Source organism: Carettochelys insculpta, chromosome 8, assembly GCF_033958435.1.
Source record: "Carettochelys insculpta isolate YL-2023 chromosome 8, ASM3395843v1, whole genome shotgun sequence".
Lineage (NCBI taxonomy): Eukaryota > Metazoa > Chordata > Testudines > Carettochelyidae > Carettochelys > Carettochelys insculpta.
The window spans coordinates 22,448,388-22,463,501 of record NC_134144.1 but is presented as its reverse complement, the minus strand read 5'-3'; the positions used below and the strand labels follow the sequence as shown (position 1 = coordinate 22,463,501).

General features: G+C 45.7%; 1 protein-coding gene across 2 annotated transcripts in view; it reads left to right on the top strand.

The window, feature by feature from the left end:
* The window catches only part of GULP1 (GULP PTB domain containing engulfment adaptor 1), a 345,309-nt gene extending 333,889 nt beyond the window's left edge, over window positions 1-11,420 (top strand). For both annotated transcript variants that reach the window (XM_075000987.1, XM_075000986.1), the window contains one exon: window positions 10,719-11,420. In XM_075000987.1, coding sequence (XP_074857088.1) covers window positions 10,719-10,790 — 72 coding nt within the window. In that variant the 3' untranslated portion in view covers window positions 10,791-11,420. The remainder of the gene's footprint in view (window positions 1-10,718) is intronic.
* Window positions 11,421-15,114: the final 3,694 nt, after the last annotated feature.

Below are 15,114 nucleotides of genomic sequence, written 5' to 3'. Positions count from 1 at the left end.
TATTATGTGGGGGGGGACTTCTGTTTTCAGAAGGGATGAGTTGATTGGTTATTTTGGGATGGGAGCATTGTCTTTCAAGTCTTAGTTTATAAACCTTTTCCCCCTTGCTCATTTCATCCTCAAATATAGTTGGTTTCCCCCCATCACTTACATGGGAATGGTATACATTAACTTCCGCATTTATATCATTGGGCTGTTGCTAGTGAAAATGTTTCTTTATCATCAATCAAACTATTTCTTCCTCAAATGTATCTGGAATGTGTTTGTTGGAAGAATGTTTCTGTCTAGGGAGTTAACTATGTTAATTTCTCTTGCATGAGTTTTTTCTTCAGTATGAGATACCTTGTATTCTAGTGTATGGAAATGGATGGCAAGTTAAAAAAACCTGTGGCACTTTTGGTTTTCAATTCACACTTGAACTTCAGTGGCAAAATTGTTGACATTTGGTTTTTGTATTATATGATATATATAATAAATTAGTTCTTGGTTAAGATCAGTCAGTTGCTGGTTTATTTTTAAAATGGAAATAAATACAAAACAGTGCATGATAAAGAAGTTCATGAATCTTAGAAAAATCATGGACGGTCTTTTGGGCTACAAGCCTATCTAAGGAATCAGTGAAGATTCAAAAAGAATTAGGAAGAAAAAAACACAAGCCATTTCAAGAAACCTAGTGAAGCTAAATACCAGGTTCTGAGAAATATGGCAGCAATGGGGAATATGAGACAAAACCAAAGTCCTTGTTTATTCTGTCCAGTCAACATGCATACACAGCCAGTATGTTGGTTCTCATTCACTTTGTAAACATCGTTTTCTGAATTTTAGTTTGTATATGATCAAGTAGTAATGTGGTTCTCCAGCTGCTCAAACTGTGGGTTGTGACCCCAGAGTTGGTCATGACGCCGTTTCAATGGGGTCTCCAAGATCAATATTAGACTTGCTGGGATCCAGGGCTGAAGCCCAAGCCTGAGCACCACCCTGACTTAGGGCAGGGAGATCAGGCTGCACCCTCCTTACGCAGAGTGATGGAGCCTGGTCCTAACCTTCCTCCTCCTCTGGTTTGTATTGTAACTTTGTTGTCAGAAAGGGGTCACAGTGCAATGGTTTTTGAGAACCCCTAAAATAATACATAATGCTGTTAATAATTGACGGGCCAGGGAGGCAATTTATATGGAATTTAGCAAAGAGGACAAGATGACAACTTAGAAAAACTGATTATTTAAGATAATTCAAATCCACTGATGGGAAGTGCGGAGTTTCTAACTGATTTCTCATGTACACAGTTAATATGTCTTTATAGCAGGTTCTGTTTAGGCCAGTGAACGCATGAGAAATCAGTGAGAAACAAGTGATTTAAGAAAAGGTCTGAGTGGCTGCTGCCTGTTATTACTCACAGCTTTGCCACAAGAAGATGGGCTCAAATTAAATTCTTTGAACTTTTGGGTATCTTTTGAAATCCAACGTAAATTTGGATTCGGATTTCATAATTATGTCTGTCACCCTGAACCCAACCTTTTAGGAATGTTCAGGATCCAAATATATGCATAGCTCAGATACATCTTTGGTTAAGTCCTTGTGCATTGCTAGAGGATTTTCATCACTCTGTTACCATGCTTCAGACTTAAATAAAATTAGTCTTTCCAGAATTCTATAATCTCCTGGATTTAAAGTTTCTTGGAGAATGGTAAATTGATAGAAAGGTTCCCATTTCACAAATTATAGCAGCAGCAGCTGGTGTACATTCTAAAGTCTCACTTTAGTTAATCTTGTACCCAATTCAGAACCTGTAGCTTTCTCTTCTTAGTGCCATGAGAGACACTTTTATTTCCTCTGAAGTCAATTACATTTAGCTAGAGATTATCATCTGCTCAAATACATCTAATTTGCCATTGGCTCATTGGGTCTGTGCTGCCCAGTGGGTGCAGTCAAATTAACAATGAAAAACTAATCAACCAGCTTAAAAACCACAATGTTCAACCAGGGGTCATTTAGTTGAGCTGAAGACAGTGCTACATCTCTGCAGTGCTGCGCACTAAATGGTTGAAAATCTATTGGAATCACAAAATTGTGTCCTTACAACAGCTTGTTGATTATGTAGATTTCTCAGATTTCCAAAGTGGATACAGTCCTGAGTATATGATGAAGACTGCACTGATTGATTTGATAACCCACCCTCTGCTGCTCATATTGGTAGATCTGGTCACTATGGCTACATTTAGACTGCATTTATATCTTGAAATAATTTACACAATTTGCACAATACAAATTGCATAAATTATTTCGAGATACCTTATTTTGAACTTCTGTGCTTATTTTGAACACCCTCCACCTTGCATGAGCTGAGTGCTGCCCAGCTGTCCCCAGCCCAGCAGAGCCCATTCATGCTCCAGGTTGGAGTCCCAGCAACAGCTCCTGGATGAGGACACCCTCTTCGTGGAGACCATCCTGACCATGCTCTGCACCATCACTGCAGCTGCCCCCGAGCAACTTGGGTGGCTGAGCAGCCCCCATGGGGACTCTGGAGCCACCCCAGCAGCACCAACTGGTGGGAGCGCCTAGTGCTGGGTGAATGAGATGACAAAGGATGTCTTAGGAACTTCCACATGTCCAGGCAGACTTTCAGGGAGATCTGCTACTGACTCGTCCCTGCCCTCCGGCACCAGGACACCTTCATGTGGCAGCAGTTTGGGATGGGCAAGGCCTGCATCGAGGCCATACTGATGGAGGTAAGCTGGGCTCAGGTCACACGCCCCCGGGGACATGGGGAGGTTGGGGCAAGGGGAGCCCTCAGCCATGGGGGGGTTGGGAGGTGTTGGGAGGGGGCAGGCAGGCAGGGGTCTGGGAGGGAACAGGCAGGCAGGGGACTGGGAGGGAGAAGGCACAGGGCAGAGGCCACGGACATTCCACCACACCCTCACGGGAGCGCATGTCCCCCTCTACCCATGTAGGTTGTCTGAGCCATCAACGCAATGCTGCTGCACAGGGTCATCCATCTGGGGGATCTGGATGCTACTGTTGCAGGCATCGCTGAACTGGGCTTCCTGAACTGCTTTGGCCCCTTGAATGGCATGAACATCCCCATCTGCACGCCAGCACACAGTGCCAGCCAGTATGTCAACAGAAAGGGCTTTCTTGTGTGAATAAGGCTGACAAGATGTGAGCCCAGGGGGAAAGAATGTACTTCCTTCGCAAATCTGCTGAAAAATTTTAAAAATGTAAAATAGTTATAAAATATGTAAATAAATAATTAGATACTATGAGCGTGTGAAGAACTCTTTAAAATAGGCACTAACAAACATCGTGTGTTTTTAGCTCACACAAGTTGGAATAAAATATTAGATATTTCCTCATTGGTTCCACCGTCTTATTACTTTTAAGAAAATGTTGACTCCCACCACATATTTTTGCCCAAATAGATAATGATGTCTAAACTATCTAAACCCCTACTTTCCACATGGGGCTACAATAGTGGTACCCCTAACTCACCCAGCAATATTGTCAATCTATCCAACTACACACAGCCTAGCAAAAGAATGATTAAGGGTCTGGAGCACAAGACCTTTGAGGATAGGCTGAGGGATTTGGGCTTGCTTAGTTTACAGAAGAGAAGACTTAGAGGTGATTTAATAGCAGCCTTCAACTTCCTGAAGGGGAGCTCTAAAAAGGAGGGTGAGGAACTGTTCTCAGTGGTGTCAGATGGCAGAACAAGGAATGATGGTCAGAAGTTGAAGAGGGAAAGGTGTAGGTTAGATATTAGGAAAAACTACTTCACCAGGCGGGTGGTGAAGCATTGGAATGCGTTGCCTAGAGAGGTGGTGGATTCTCCATCCCTTGAGGTTTTTAAATCCTGGCTGGACAAGGTCCTGGCTGGAATGACTTAGTAGGGGTTAATCCTGCTTGAAGCAGGGGGCTGGACTAGATGACCTCCTGAGGTCCCTTCCAGCCCTGTGATTCTGTGAAAAGAATCTGCCCTTTCTCGGGGATTCTCTTTCTGCCTTACCACCCCCACAAACTTGATACAGTTCTGTGGTGATCTGGAAGCCTTCTTTTGCCATCTACGACTCAAGGAATACTTCCAACATGACAGAACAGCGCACTGACCCACAGGTACCCTCCCACCTACAGTACAGGAAAAAGAATTCCTCATGGATTCTCCCTGATGATTGAAATGACAAACTGGACCTACACATAGAATGCTTCTGCCAGTGTGCACAGGCAGAAATTGTGGAAAAGCGGCATCACTTACCCCATAACCTCAGCCGTGCAGAACGCAATGCCATCAGCAGCCTCAGAAACAACTCTGACATAGTTATCCAAGAGGCCAACAAGCAAAGCGCTGTTGTCATCATGAATAGGACAGACTACCAAAAAAGAGGCTGCCAGGCAACTCTCCAATACCACATTCTACAGGCCTCTGTCCGAGGATCCCACTGAGGAATACACAAAGAAACTACAGCATCTGCTCAAGACCGTCCCTATAAAAACACAGGAGCAGATTTACACAGACACACCCCTTGAACCCAAACCAGGTTTATTCTACCTGCTACCCAAGTTCCATAAACCTGGAAATCCTGGATGCCCTATCATCTCAGGCAATGGCACCTTCACTACGGGATTGTCTGGATATGTGGACTCTCTACTTAGACCCGATGCTACCAGCACCCCCACCTTTCTTCGAGATACCACTGACTTCCTCAGGAAACTACAATCCATTGGTGACCTTGCTGAAAATACCATACTGGCCACCATGGATGTAGAGGCCCTTTACACCAATACCCACATGAAGATGGACTCCAAGCTGTTAGGAACATTGTCCCTGTTGAGACCAAGGCACAAATGGTGGTGGGTGGTGTCCTCACCCACAACTCTTTCACATCTGGGGACAAATTATACCTTCAAATCAGTGGCACTGCTATGGGCACCCACATGGCCCCACAGTATGCAAACATTGTTATCACTGACCTGGAACACTTTCTCAGTTCTTGTCCCCTAGCGCCTCTCCTCTACCTGCGCTACCTTGATGACATCTTCATCATCTGGACCCATGGGAAGGAGGCTCTTGAAGAGTTCCACTGTGATTTCAACAGTTTCCACCCCACAATCAACCTTAGCCTGGACCAGTCCACACAAGAGATTCACTTCCTGGACACTACTGTGCAGATAAGCGACAGTCACATAAATACCACCCTATACCGAAAACCCATGGACCACAATGCTTATCTGCATGCCTCCAGCTTCCATCCAGGGCACACTACATGATGCATTGTGTACAGCCAGGCACTAAGATACAACCCTATTTGATCTGATCCATCAGACAGAGACAAACATCTACAAGACCTTTACCAAGATTTCGTCAAACTACAATATCCACCTAAGGAAGTGAGGAAACAGATTGATAGGGCCAGATGGATACCCAGAAGCCACCTGCTACAAGACAGGCCTCGCAAGGAAAACAAGAGAACACCACTGACCATCACATGCAGCCCCCACCTAAGGCCTCTCCACTGCATCACCAGTGATCTGCAACCCATCCTGAACAATGATCTTTCACTCTCACAGACCTTGTAGCAGGTCGTGCAGCAGTTGCACAGTTAAGCTGTGTCTACACTGCAGCAATGTGTTGACAAGAGTCACCATCGGAAGATATCATCTGACAAAACTCCTATCCACAGATTGCATCTTTACTTAAAAGCTGCTCACTATGTCGACACATCCACATACCTCAACTCCTGTGTCAATAGAACAGGCCCAATGACCCGGAAGACAAGCTCTCATGGATGCCAAGACCTTCCTGGGGCCCCGGCCTTGCATGCCCTGAAAGGGCCCCCCACTGACCTGCATTCCCTGCCCATGCTGAGGCTCGCCTACCTCCTGGAGGGACAGCAAAGCTATTGCAGGACTCTGAGGCTTTCTATGAGAGAGTTTGAACTTTCCAGTGAGTTATGCTGCCAGAGCAGTTCTCAGGCTTGCACTGGCTGCACACACTGCTGCTGCACCTCCTGCTCCATCTCATCCTGGCCCTCCTCCTCCAGAGGGGCAAGGCCAACACCTCCCATGAGGAGGACACCCTTCTCGCTGCTGCAGGACATCACTGGTGCCCACCCCTTGGGTCATCAGGAGATTGCAATACATCCCCTGTGCCGACTGGTGGGACTGGCAGGTCGTGGGGCACTGGGATGAACTGAGGTGTCTTCAGAATGAGACCCTTCTGGAGCTCTGCGCCTGGCTCACTCCGATGACAGGACACCCACTTATGGCCCACCATCTCCCTGGGGAAGAGGGTCAACATCAGCTTCTGGAAGCTGGCCACCCCAAACAGTTACCACTCCATGGGGAGACAGTTTGGCATGGACAGGTCCACTGTTGGTGACGTCCTCATGTAGATAAGGTATTCTCAAGCTGCAGGCCTAGCTTGGGGAGCGGGGGTCCCACTGAAGGAGAACTCTCAGGGAGTGGGGTCAGGAGGTGGGGGGAGCTCCATCCCCGGGGGACTGTGCCATTCCACCCGTACACAGTCCTGCTGCTTGAGGAGCAGCCTTACTGGGGGGAAGCTCTCAAAGAGCTTGGGGAAGGGTGGGAGGGGAACAGGGAATTCCAAGGGGCCAACGGCTCAACCTGATCAGTCCCTCACCTGCATGTTCTGCCTTCTCCCCTCGCAGGTCGTGAGGGCCATCAACTAACTCCTTCTATGGAGTCTCATCCATCTGGCTGAAGTCAACGTAGTCATGGCAAGATACAATGCCCTGGGGTTCCCCAGCTGTTTCAGGGCTATCAACAGGACCCACATGCCCATCCACGCCCCAGACTACAGTGCAGCATAGTTCGTCAACAGGAAGGGGTAACACTCCATCATGATGCAGGTCCTGGTTAACCACCGTGGACACTTCATAGATGTGTCCTTCTAGTGGGTGGGCCAGGCACATGACAGGAGGATGTTATGCAACTCTAGCCTGTTCCAGAAGATGGAGGTGGGCACCTTCATCCCCTGCCAGTAGGTGGGCATCGGGAACTTGAACATGCAATTGTGTACGGTGGGGGATGCCACTTAGCCCCTCATGCCCTGGCTGATGAGGCCCTAGCCTGGCCGCCTGGACCCCACCCAGGAAATCTTTAATGCCTGCCTCAGCCGGATGCGTAACTAGGTGGAGTGTGCCTTCAGGCATCTCGAGGCAGGCTTTCATTGTCTGCTGACGCACCTGGACGTGGGGGAAAATATGTCCCCCAAGGTGTGGGGGAGAGCAGTGCCCTCCACAACCTTGTGGAGGGGAAGGGGGGAGGCCTTGCTCCCACCAGATGGGCTGGCCACTGGTTGCACTATGAAGAGCTGGGCACAGCCCCCATCTACCAAGCCCATCAAGATGGGCTGCAGATCCAGGAGGTCCTGAGGGAGAGATTCTCCCAGAGACCCCAATAACCACCATCCCCCAGGACACCAGAAGCAGGGGCCTTGGGCCCACTGCCTCAACCGTCCCCACCATGACCTCTCCCTCCACCCATCCCCTGACTCCTCCACAATAACAAGGGACATGGGGGTGGGGCAAAAATAAAAACGTTAAACAAAATGAAATGTGTGCAAGGTCAACTGCAATATAAGCTATGTACTGGGTAAACTGTTAGCAAACTGTATACATCGGGGGACTTGGGACGGTAGGGTGGGGACCTGCACTTGGAAGTGGGGGCATGGGATGGGAGGTGGCATACCTCAATTCAGGGAGGGCTGTGACCCCCATGGGGGAGTGGGACCCCAAGGGGCGTTGGCCACTGGAGTCCCTCCCGCCACAGGTTCAGGGTCCCTGTTGGGATGGTGTTGGGGCTGGGGTCACAGAGAACTATGGGTGTGTAGGGGCTGTGGTGAGGTCAGGCTCAGCAGGGGCGCAGGGTGTCAAGCTCAGCAGAGGGAGTGGGTGGTCCAGGGGGCAGGAGGGGCAGCCAATGATAGAATCCACCAGAAAAGGTCCAGGACAGCTGGGGGAAGTCTGGTGGCAGCAGGGGGCGGGGGATTGGTAGGGGGAGTGGGGGTGGCAGGCGCAGGCAGCTGGGCAAGCTGGTCCCACCTGATGCTGCTGATGACATCTAGGTGGGACATCAGCTAGATCAGGACATCCTGTGCCTACCACTCCCAGTCCCTTGCCCACCATGCCCTGTCAGCCTGCAGCCACCACATCATGATGTTGGTGACCCACCCAGGGCCCCCCCAGTCCTCTTCACCCTGGCGACAAGCCCTCCACCACCAGCTCCTCCCAGGGGCTGGCTGGCCCTGGTGGGGTGGTGGGGTTGGGTCAGCCATCCAACTGTGCAACTCTGAGGGAGACATGAAGGAGAGATGGTGATTCCTTCCCACCACAGAGCCCCTGAGGCCCTCTCCCCTCCCCACCAGGAGCAGCAGCCCCTACCCTCAGCCTGGGGGACAGGGATGTCCCGAGAACACAGGCCACCCTTGACACATGGAGGGTCCACAGCACCCTGGGGACCAACCAGTTCCCTGCATCCCCCTACCCTCCGGCCTGCCAGTCAAGGAGGGTTCTCTGGTCGTGCTGGGGTCCCTGCATTGGTGGCGGGTGGGCTGGGCACAGCCCAGTCCTCTGGGGGGGTGGGGGTCACTGCATGCATGTGGCTTGTGGCACTGTTCATGCATGTGGTTGCTGTCTGTCTCCCACAGGCATGTCCATGAGCAAAGGGCTGCAGTCCCTGGTGGTGTGTCTGGAGTTGGAACATTTCTCATGTGGCTGTCCCACTCCCAGCCATGTTAGGGAAAGGCAGGCCCCTCCTCCCCCAGGGGCCTGAGGCTCTTGTGGCCTCCCATGGGGCTGGCAGCTGTTTGACAGCTGTGCCCTGAATGGTTGGACCTGGTGGAACACAGCACCTTGCATACATGTGCAGGTCCTAGACCCAGAGCAGATCCCACCCAAGCCAGCCCAGTGGGGCTCACTGCACACCGTGCCCATGCCCATCCCCCATGCACTGCAGTGTATGCCCCATGGGGTACTCACTGGAGGGTCCCTTAAATAGGTCCGGGAAGGCCCTGTAGGTGCCCTGGCTGGAGGAGGGGCCCAATTCCAGGGTAATCACTTGGGTTCCATTGCTGGTGACAGAGGTGGTGTCACCCTCTGCCTTGCCCTGGGTCCTGAGCTACTGCTCCTCCTGGTGGAGACTCCAGTTTCAGGGGGCCTCCTTGACCATGTTCAGGGGGCTTGTGGGTGGGCGTGTTCTCTGCCCAGAGGAGCTCATGCAGCTCCTGATAGTATGGGCAACTTTCCCGTCATGGCCCCAACTGGCGGCAGCATCCTAGTCCCAGGTATAGCCCTTACAGAGTTTTTGATTTTTGCCAAGACGTGCTCCATGGTCCAAGCAGGGTGCCTTGGGCCACCAGGGTGTTGCTGACTCAGCTGTAGCCTGGGGCTGTGCTGACCCGGTTGTAGCCCGGACCATTTTGCCTTTTCACTGCCGGGTTGAGGAGCGCCATCTCCTCTGACCATAAGCCCAAGAAGTCCTGGATATCTGGCATGATCTAGGAGGGGACCCGCCTCTTTCTGTCTGGGGTTGGGCCTTCAGGGTCTTCTCCCCACTTAGTGCAGAGTCCGGGGGTGTCCTAGGGTGTCTGGAAAGCTATCGTGGCTGGTGTGGCCACAGGGATTGGCCAGCAGCAGACTGCAGACAGACATGCCGGCTGCGCTGCTCTCCTGGCTACCTCCTGGTACATGGTTTCCAGGGCTCTTGTACCTTTAAGGATGGCTGGAGGAATGGAGCATAAAGCTGTGATTGTGGTGGACAGGATGTCTCCTGTTACAGATGGCAGATGCCATGGAGGACCGTTCTGTTGACAAAAGTCCCCCTCAGAGCATCTACAAGATAGTTTTGTAGACAGAGGCATTCTGCTCCATACATTAGCAACAGAACTCTCCTGAGAAAAGTTTCTTGACAGAACCCATTTCAGGTGTAGTTACTCTGCTGGTTTTCTCAACAAAATCCGAGTTTTGTCGAGAAACACTATAGAGTAGATGCAGCTTTAGTGTTTGTTAAATGTAGCGGAACCAGGTGAAAGGGAATGTTACAGCTTTCTGGTTCAACACACAGAAATGAGTAAAAGATAATAAGGTTGCTTAGGTAGCTTTGGTAAGAATACTTGTGGTAAATGTATTGAAAAATTGTATCTGTTTAGGAAACACATTGAAGATAAAAAAAATGCCTTTGTATTTCATTCATTCTTCTGAATTTTTTTTCACTTTAGTACAGCTACAAACTATTTTTTCTTTTTTTAACCATATGATAGTATTCATTTTGTTTTTAGATACATATTTTATATTTGTACTTTTTATATAGTATTTTTGGATATTTGTATATTATGGTTCATTTTTTCTTCTGCACCTACTCTGATTAAAAGAAATGTATTAAAAATCAGCCTTTATATTGGAATAGGACAATTTTTTTTTAAAATATGCGTGATTCACTAAACAATAGATGTTTCAAATTCAGTATGCATTTTTTCACAAAGCCAAAAGAGTCTGCATATCTAGCACTGAAATCTTGCAGCCTCAGGATTTGTTCCCACAGAGTACAAATATGATTAACTTGACGCACATAAATTCTGCCACTGAAGTCTGTGAGGACTAGTTATATGCCTAAATATAAGCATGCATTCAAGATTTTGCAGGATTGGAGTTTGTGTCTGTTAAAAAAATACCTTTTTATTAATTATGTTTTGTTTTGTTCTTTTACAGGAGGGGTTCAAAATGGGACTAACTCTTGAAGGCACAGTATTTTGTCTGGATCCGCTAGACAGCAGGTGCTGATGCCAAAATCAGAAGTTTGAAATGCTTATATGATCCTTTATTTTTAATTCATAACAAGTATTTCAGATGTTATTGATGTGCCAAAAAATATATTTTTCAACATATTAACTCTTGTGAAGTTTGCTTCTGTAAAACTCCAGGTTAGATGCAGTATTTCCTGTACAAATGTAAAAAAGTCACACTTGCATATGAAATATGAATTAAATTACACTGATGTATTTCTTGCTCTCATGCTTGGACAGACATTTGCAATATGTAATGAGTATTCACTTTAAGCTGGAGCAGTTCTTTAAAGAACTTATAAATACCTCTTTCTGTTAGCAGATAATATAATTTTTGCATAATTTTTGAGTAGCAGTATTTTAAAATTAGTTGACTCAAGCCAGTGTTTAATTTCAGGTCAATGGGATGATGATTGTACAGTAAAAATTTTAAATACCAGTTAAGAAAGTAAGACATGCTAATCATTGCTATGTACATAACAGATAAATCTGGATGCCATGTAATTAATTCCAGTTAACTGTACATGGTCACTGTACTATCTGAACACAGTTATTGTCAGCCTTTCACATCTGTAATAGTGTAGGCCTTTAATTCATGTTTTCGAAAACAAATATAACAGACCAATTACCAATATGGTAGCTAATGTTTGGTAAGTGGATTAGGGACATCTAGTATATATGTTATAGGTATTTTGTAAAAATGGACAAAAAATGCCATGCATTTCTGGTTTGATGTTTTATAGCTAAGCTAGTTGCACATGCTGGCTACGTCTACACTAGCCAAAAACTTCGAAATGGCCATGCAAATGCAAATAGCCATTTTGAAGTTTACTAATGAAGCGCTGAAATACATATTCAGTGCCTCATTAGCACGCGGGCGGCCGCGGCACTTCGAAATTGACGCGGTTCGTCCAGATGGGGCTCCTTTTCGAAAGGACCCTGGATACTTCGAAGTGCCCTTATTCCCATCTGCTCATAGGAATAAGGGAACTTCGAAGTTGGCGGGGTCCCTTTGAAAAGGAGCCCCGTCTGGATGAGCCTCACGGCTGCGAGCCGTGTCAATTTCGAAGTGCCGCGGCTGCCCGCATGCTGATGAGGCGCTGAATACGTATTTTAGCACTTCATTAGTAAACTTCGAAATGGCCATTTGCATGGCCATTTTGAAGTTTTTGGCTAGTGTAGACACAGCCGCTATATGATATCTGGAATTTGGAATTCATTACATGACAGCTATATTTAATGTTCTAAAAACTAAGATCTTCATCCTAAAAAACATGTAGCAACCCCATTGCATTCATGGGGACTACATGTGTGTAAGATAACTCACAAGCTAACGTGTTTGCGGGATGAGGGCCTGGAACTGTTGAGAAACATTGTTGTGCTACTGTTAAATGTCACTCTGTAGCTCTACCACTTGCAGCAACAACTCAGTGAAAGCTACTAATGAAACCTTAAATACCCACAAATAGTTCACACCACAGAGCTAGATATTAAAAATATTTAAAGAAGATAGAATTCTTGCATAGTGAAGAATAATCACACACACAATGTATTTCTGCTGGGTGTCAGTATATTGTTGACTTGTCTATGCATACTTTTCACTAATCTTTAACAGTAAGTGAATATTTTCTTAGTGAATATTTCCATTTGCACTCAGCTATAAACTTGATCCTTGATGTTTATATTTTGCCATGATTTAGTTCAGTGTGCACCAGGCCCAAATATTATGTTGGGGATATTGCCTTCCATCTGTAAAACCCGCATATTTTTCACCCTTAACAACATGCATAAGCAGAAAAAGAGCCATTCCTTTTAGGGGATTTTTAGTCAGGCTGCTTGGTAGGTTTCTTCCCCCAAGAAAGACTCCTTGTCATACATTATGATTCATGAAATGATGCTTTTTTAACATACTGTCTTAAGGTTTACACAGAAAAAATGCGTTTATGCAATATTACATGTAAGCATCTATCCTTAGGCACCATTTCAGTGAAGTATTTAAACACATGTGTAATCTTAATCACAAAAGTAGTTCCATTAGTGCACATGGAGGTTACTCATTTGCTTAATACTAGGCATGTGCTTAAGTAATTTGCTGAACTGCGGTCTTAATACTCTATTTTATATAGGTCTTCCTGTCCTACTTTTTGCTCAACATTCATACACACACACACACACACACACACACACAAAAAAAACATGCATTCATGCACTTGGGTGTGCCCATATGTTTATCTAATCACTAACAAATAGATAATGTTTCATAAAGAAAAGTCTTTATAATTTTGTTTGTCTTATAGTATTTTGGAATTTGTATAATAAGGATGTTTAGTAGCCATATCAATGGCTTTTTTAACAAATAGAATTTGTATTTTCTTGTACTTTAAAAAGCTTTACGTAATACGCATATATTTAGTGGCCATTTGCTATCAATGGTAACACAATACTAAGATATTTGCACATTTTAAGAAACCGTTTTCTTTACTGGTTTTTATGACAATTGACTGCAAACAGCCTGATTAAACATTATATAAATTGATTGATCAGTGCAAAATACTTAAATCAATACAGCAGTGCATTTTTAATGAAAATGTTTAGTGATCTGGTTCAAAATTGTATTTCTATGTAATCTCAATCGTCTGTTTAATTTTGCCTAAAATAAATGTTTTTAAATAAATTTCATTGTAAGACAAACTATTTATTCAGTAAATATATACAGAATTCAGTGGGGGAAAAGTCACAAATACCATTTCACTAGGTCAAGAATTGCATGGTGTTGCTTTACATATTGTGGCAGATCCCCAGCTGACGTAGATTGTTGCAAGCTTCCTTACTTACTGGAATTTGACCTCTTCTTCATGCATTAGACAAAGTTTCCAGTAATAAAAGATGTTCCATGTCTCTTACATCGTGATATTTCATACAGGTAAGTAGAAATATGCTCTGCTTCCCAAAATCACAGGTCTTGTTTGCATTCTTTGGCTATCACTCAATAATACTGATGAACCTATGGATGGATCTGTGCTGAGCTAATCTGATATCATGTCATTGACTTCATAGTTGCTATGAATCATGTGGACTTGTGGGAGGTGAATCAACCTGGTTGTGGAGAGAGGGCATTGGACACTAGGGCTGTCATGTTGAGTACTGTCATTTCATGAGTACTGAGCTGAGCTAACAAAAAGTAAAAATTGTCAAAAATTATCTGAGCTCTTTTTTATTTTAATCTTCATAAAGCATTGCACTTTAAGTCTGTACTGGAAGTACAAAGTATTCCCTTTTTATTAAATCTAAAAACATTGGCACTAAGGCTATGTCTACACTAGCCCAAAACTTCAAAATGGCCATGCAAATGGCCATTTCGAAGGTTACTAATGAAGTGCTGAAATACATATTCAGTGCCTCATTAGCATGCAGGCGGCCATGGCACTTCGAAATTGATGCGGCTCGCCGCTGCATGGCTCATCCAGATGGGGCTTCTTTTCGAAAGGACCCTGGCTACTTTGAAGTGCCCTTATTCCCATCTGCTCATAGGAATAAGAGGACTTTGAAGTAGCCGGGGTCCTTTCGAAAAGGAGCCCCATCCAGATGAGCCATGCGGCTGCGAGCCGTGTCAATTTCGAAGTGCCGCAGCCACCCGCATGCTAATGAGGCGCTGAATATGTATTTCAGCGCTTCATTAGTAGACTTCGAAATGGCCATTTGCATGGCCATTTTGAAGTTTTGGGCTAGTGTAGACACGGCCGCTGTATGTATGACTTAAAAACCTGTAGGGATGGAGATCACAACACCTCTCTAGGTAACTCATTCCAGTGTTTCACAACTCTCCTGGTAAAAGAGTTTTTCCTAATATCCAAACTACACCTCCCCTTCTGGCTACATCTAAAGCAGCATTACAATTTTGAAAGAGGCATGCAAATAAGGGAAATCAAAAATGCAAATGAGGTGCAGATTTACATATCTCACACTTCATTTGCATATTCTCCTTTCCAAAGAAGCAAAGCAGTATAGACATGGGCTTTTTTGAAAATAAAACCCATTTTCAAAAGAACCCTTATTCCTTAAAAAAAAAAAAGGAATAAGGGTTCCTTCAAAAACAGGGTTGATTTTCGAAAGAGCCACATCTTTTGAAAGAGGAATGCTAGTGTAGACATAGCGTCTGTGCTTCTGTATCTTTAGGACATTGCTCCTTGTTTTGCCATCCATCACCACAGAGAACAGAATTTCTCCATCTTCTTTAGAACACCTCTTCAAGAAGTTGAAGGCTGCTATCAAATCACCCCTCACTCTTCTCTTCTGCAAACTAAACAAGCCCAGATCCCTGA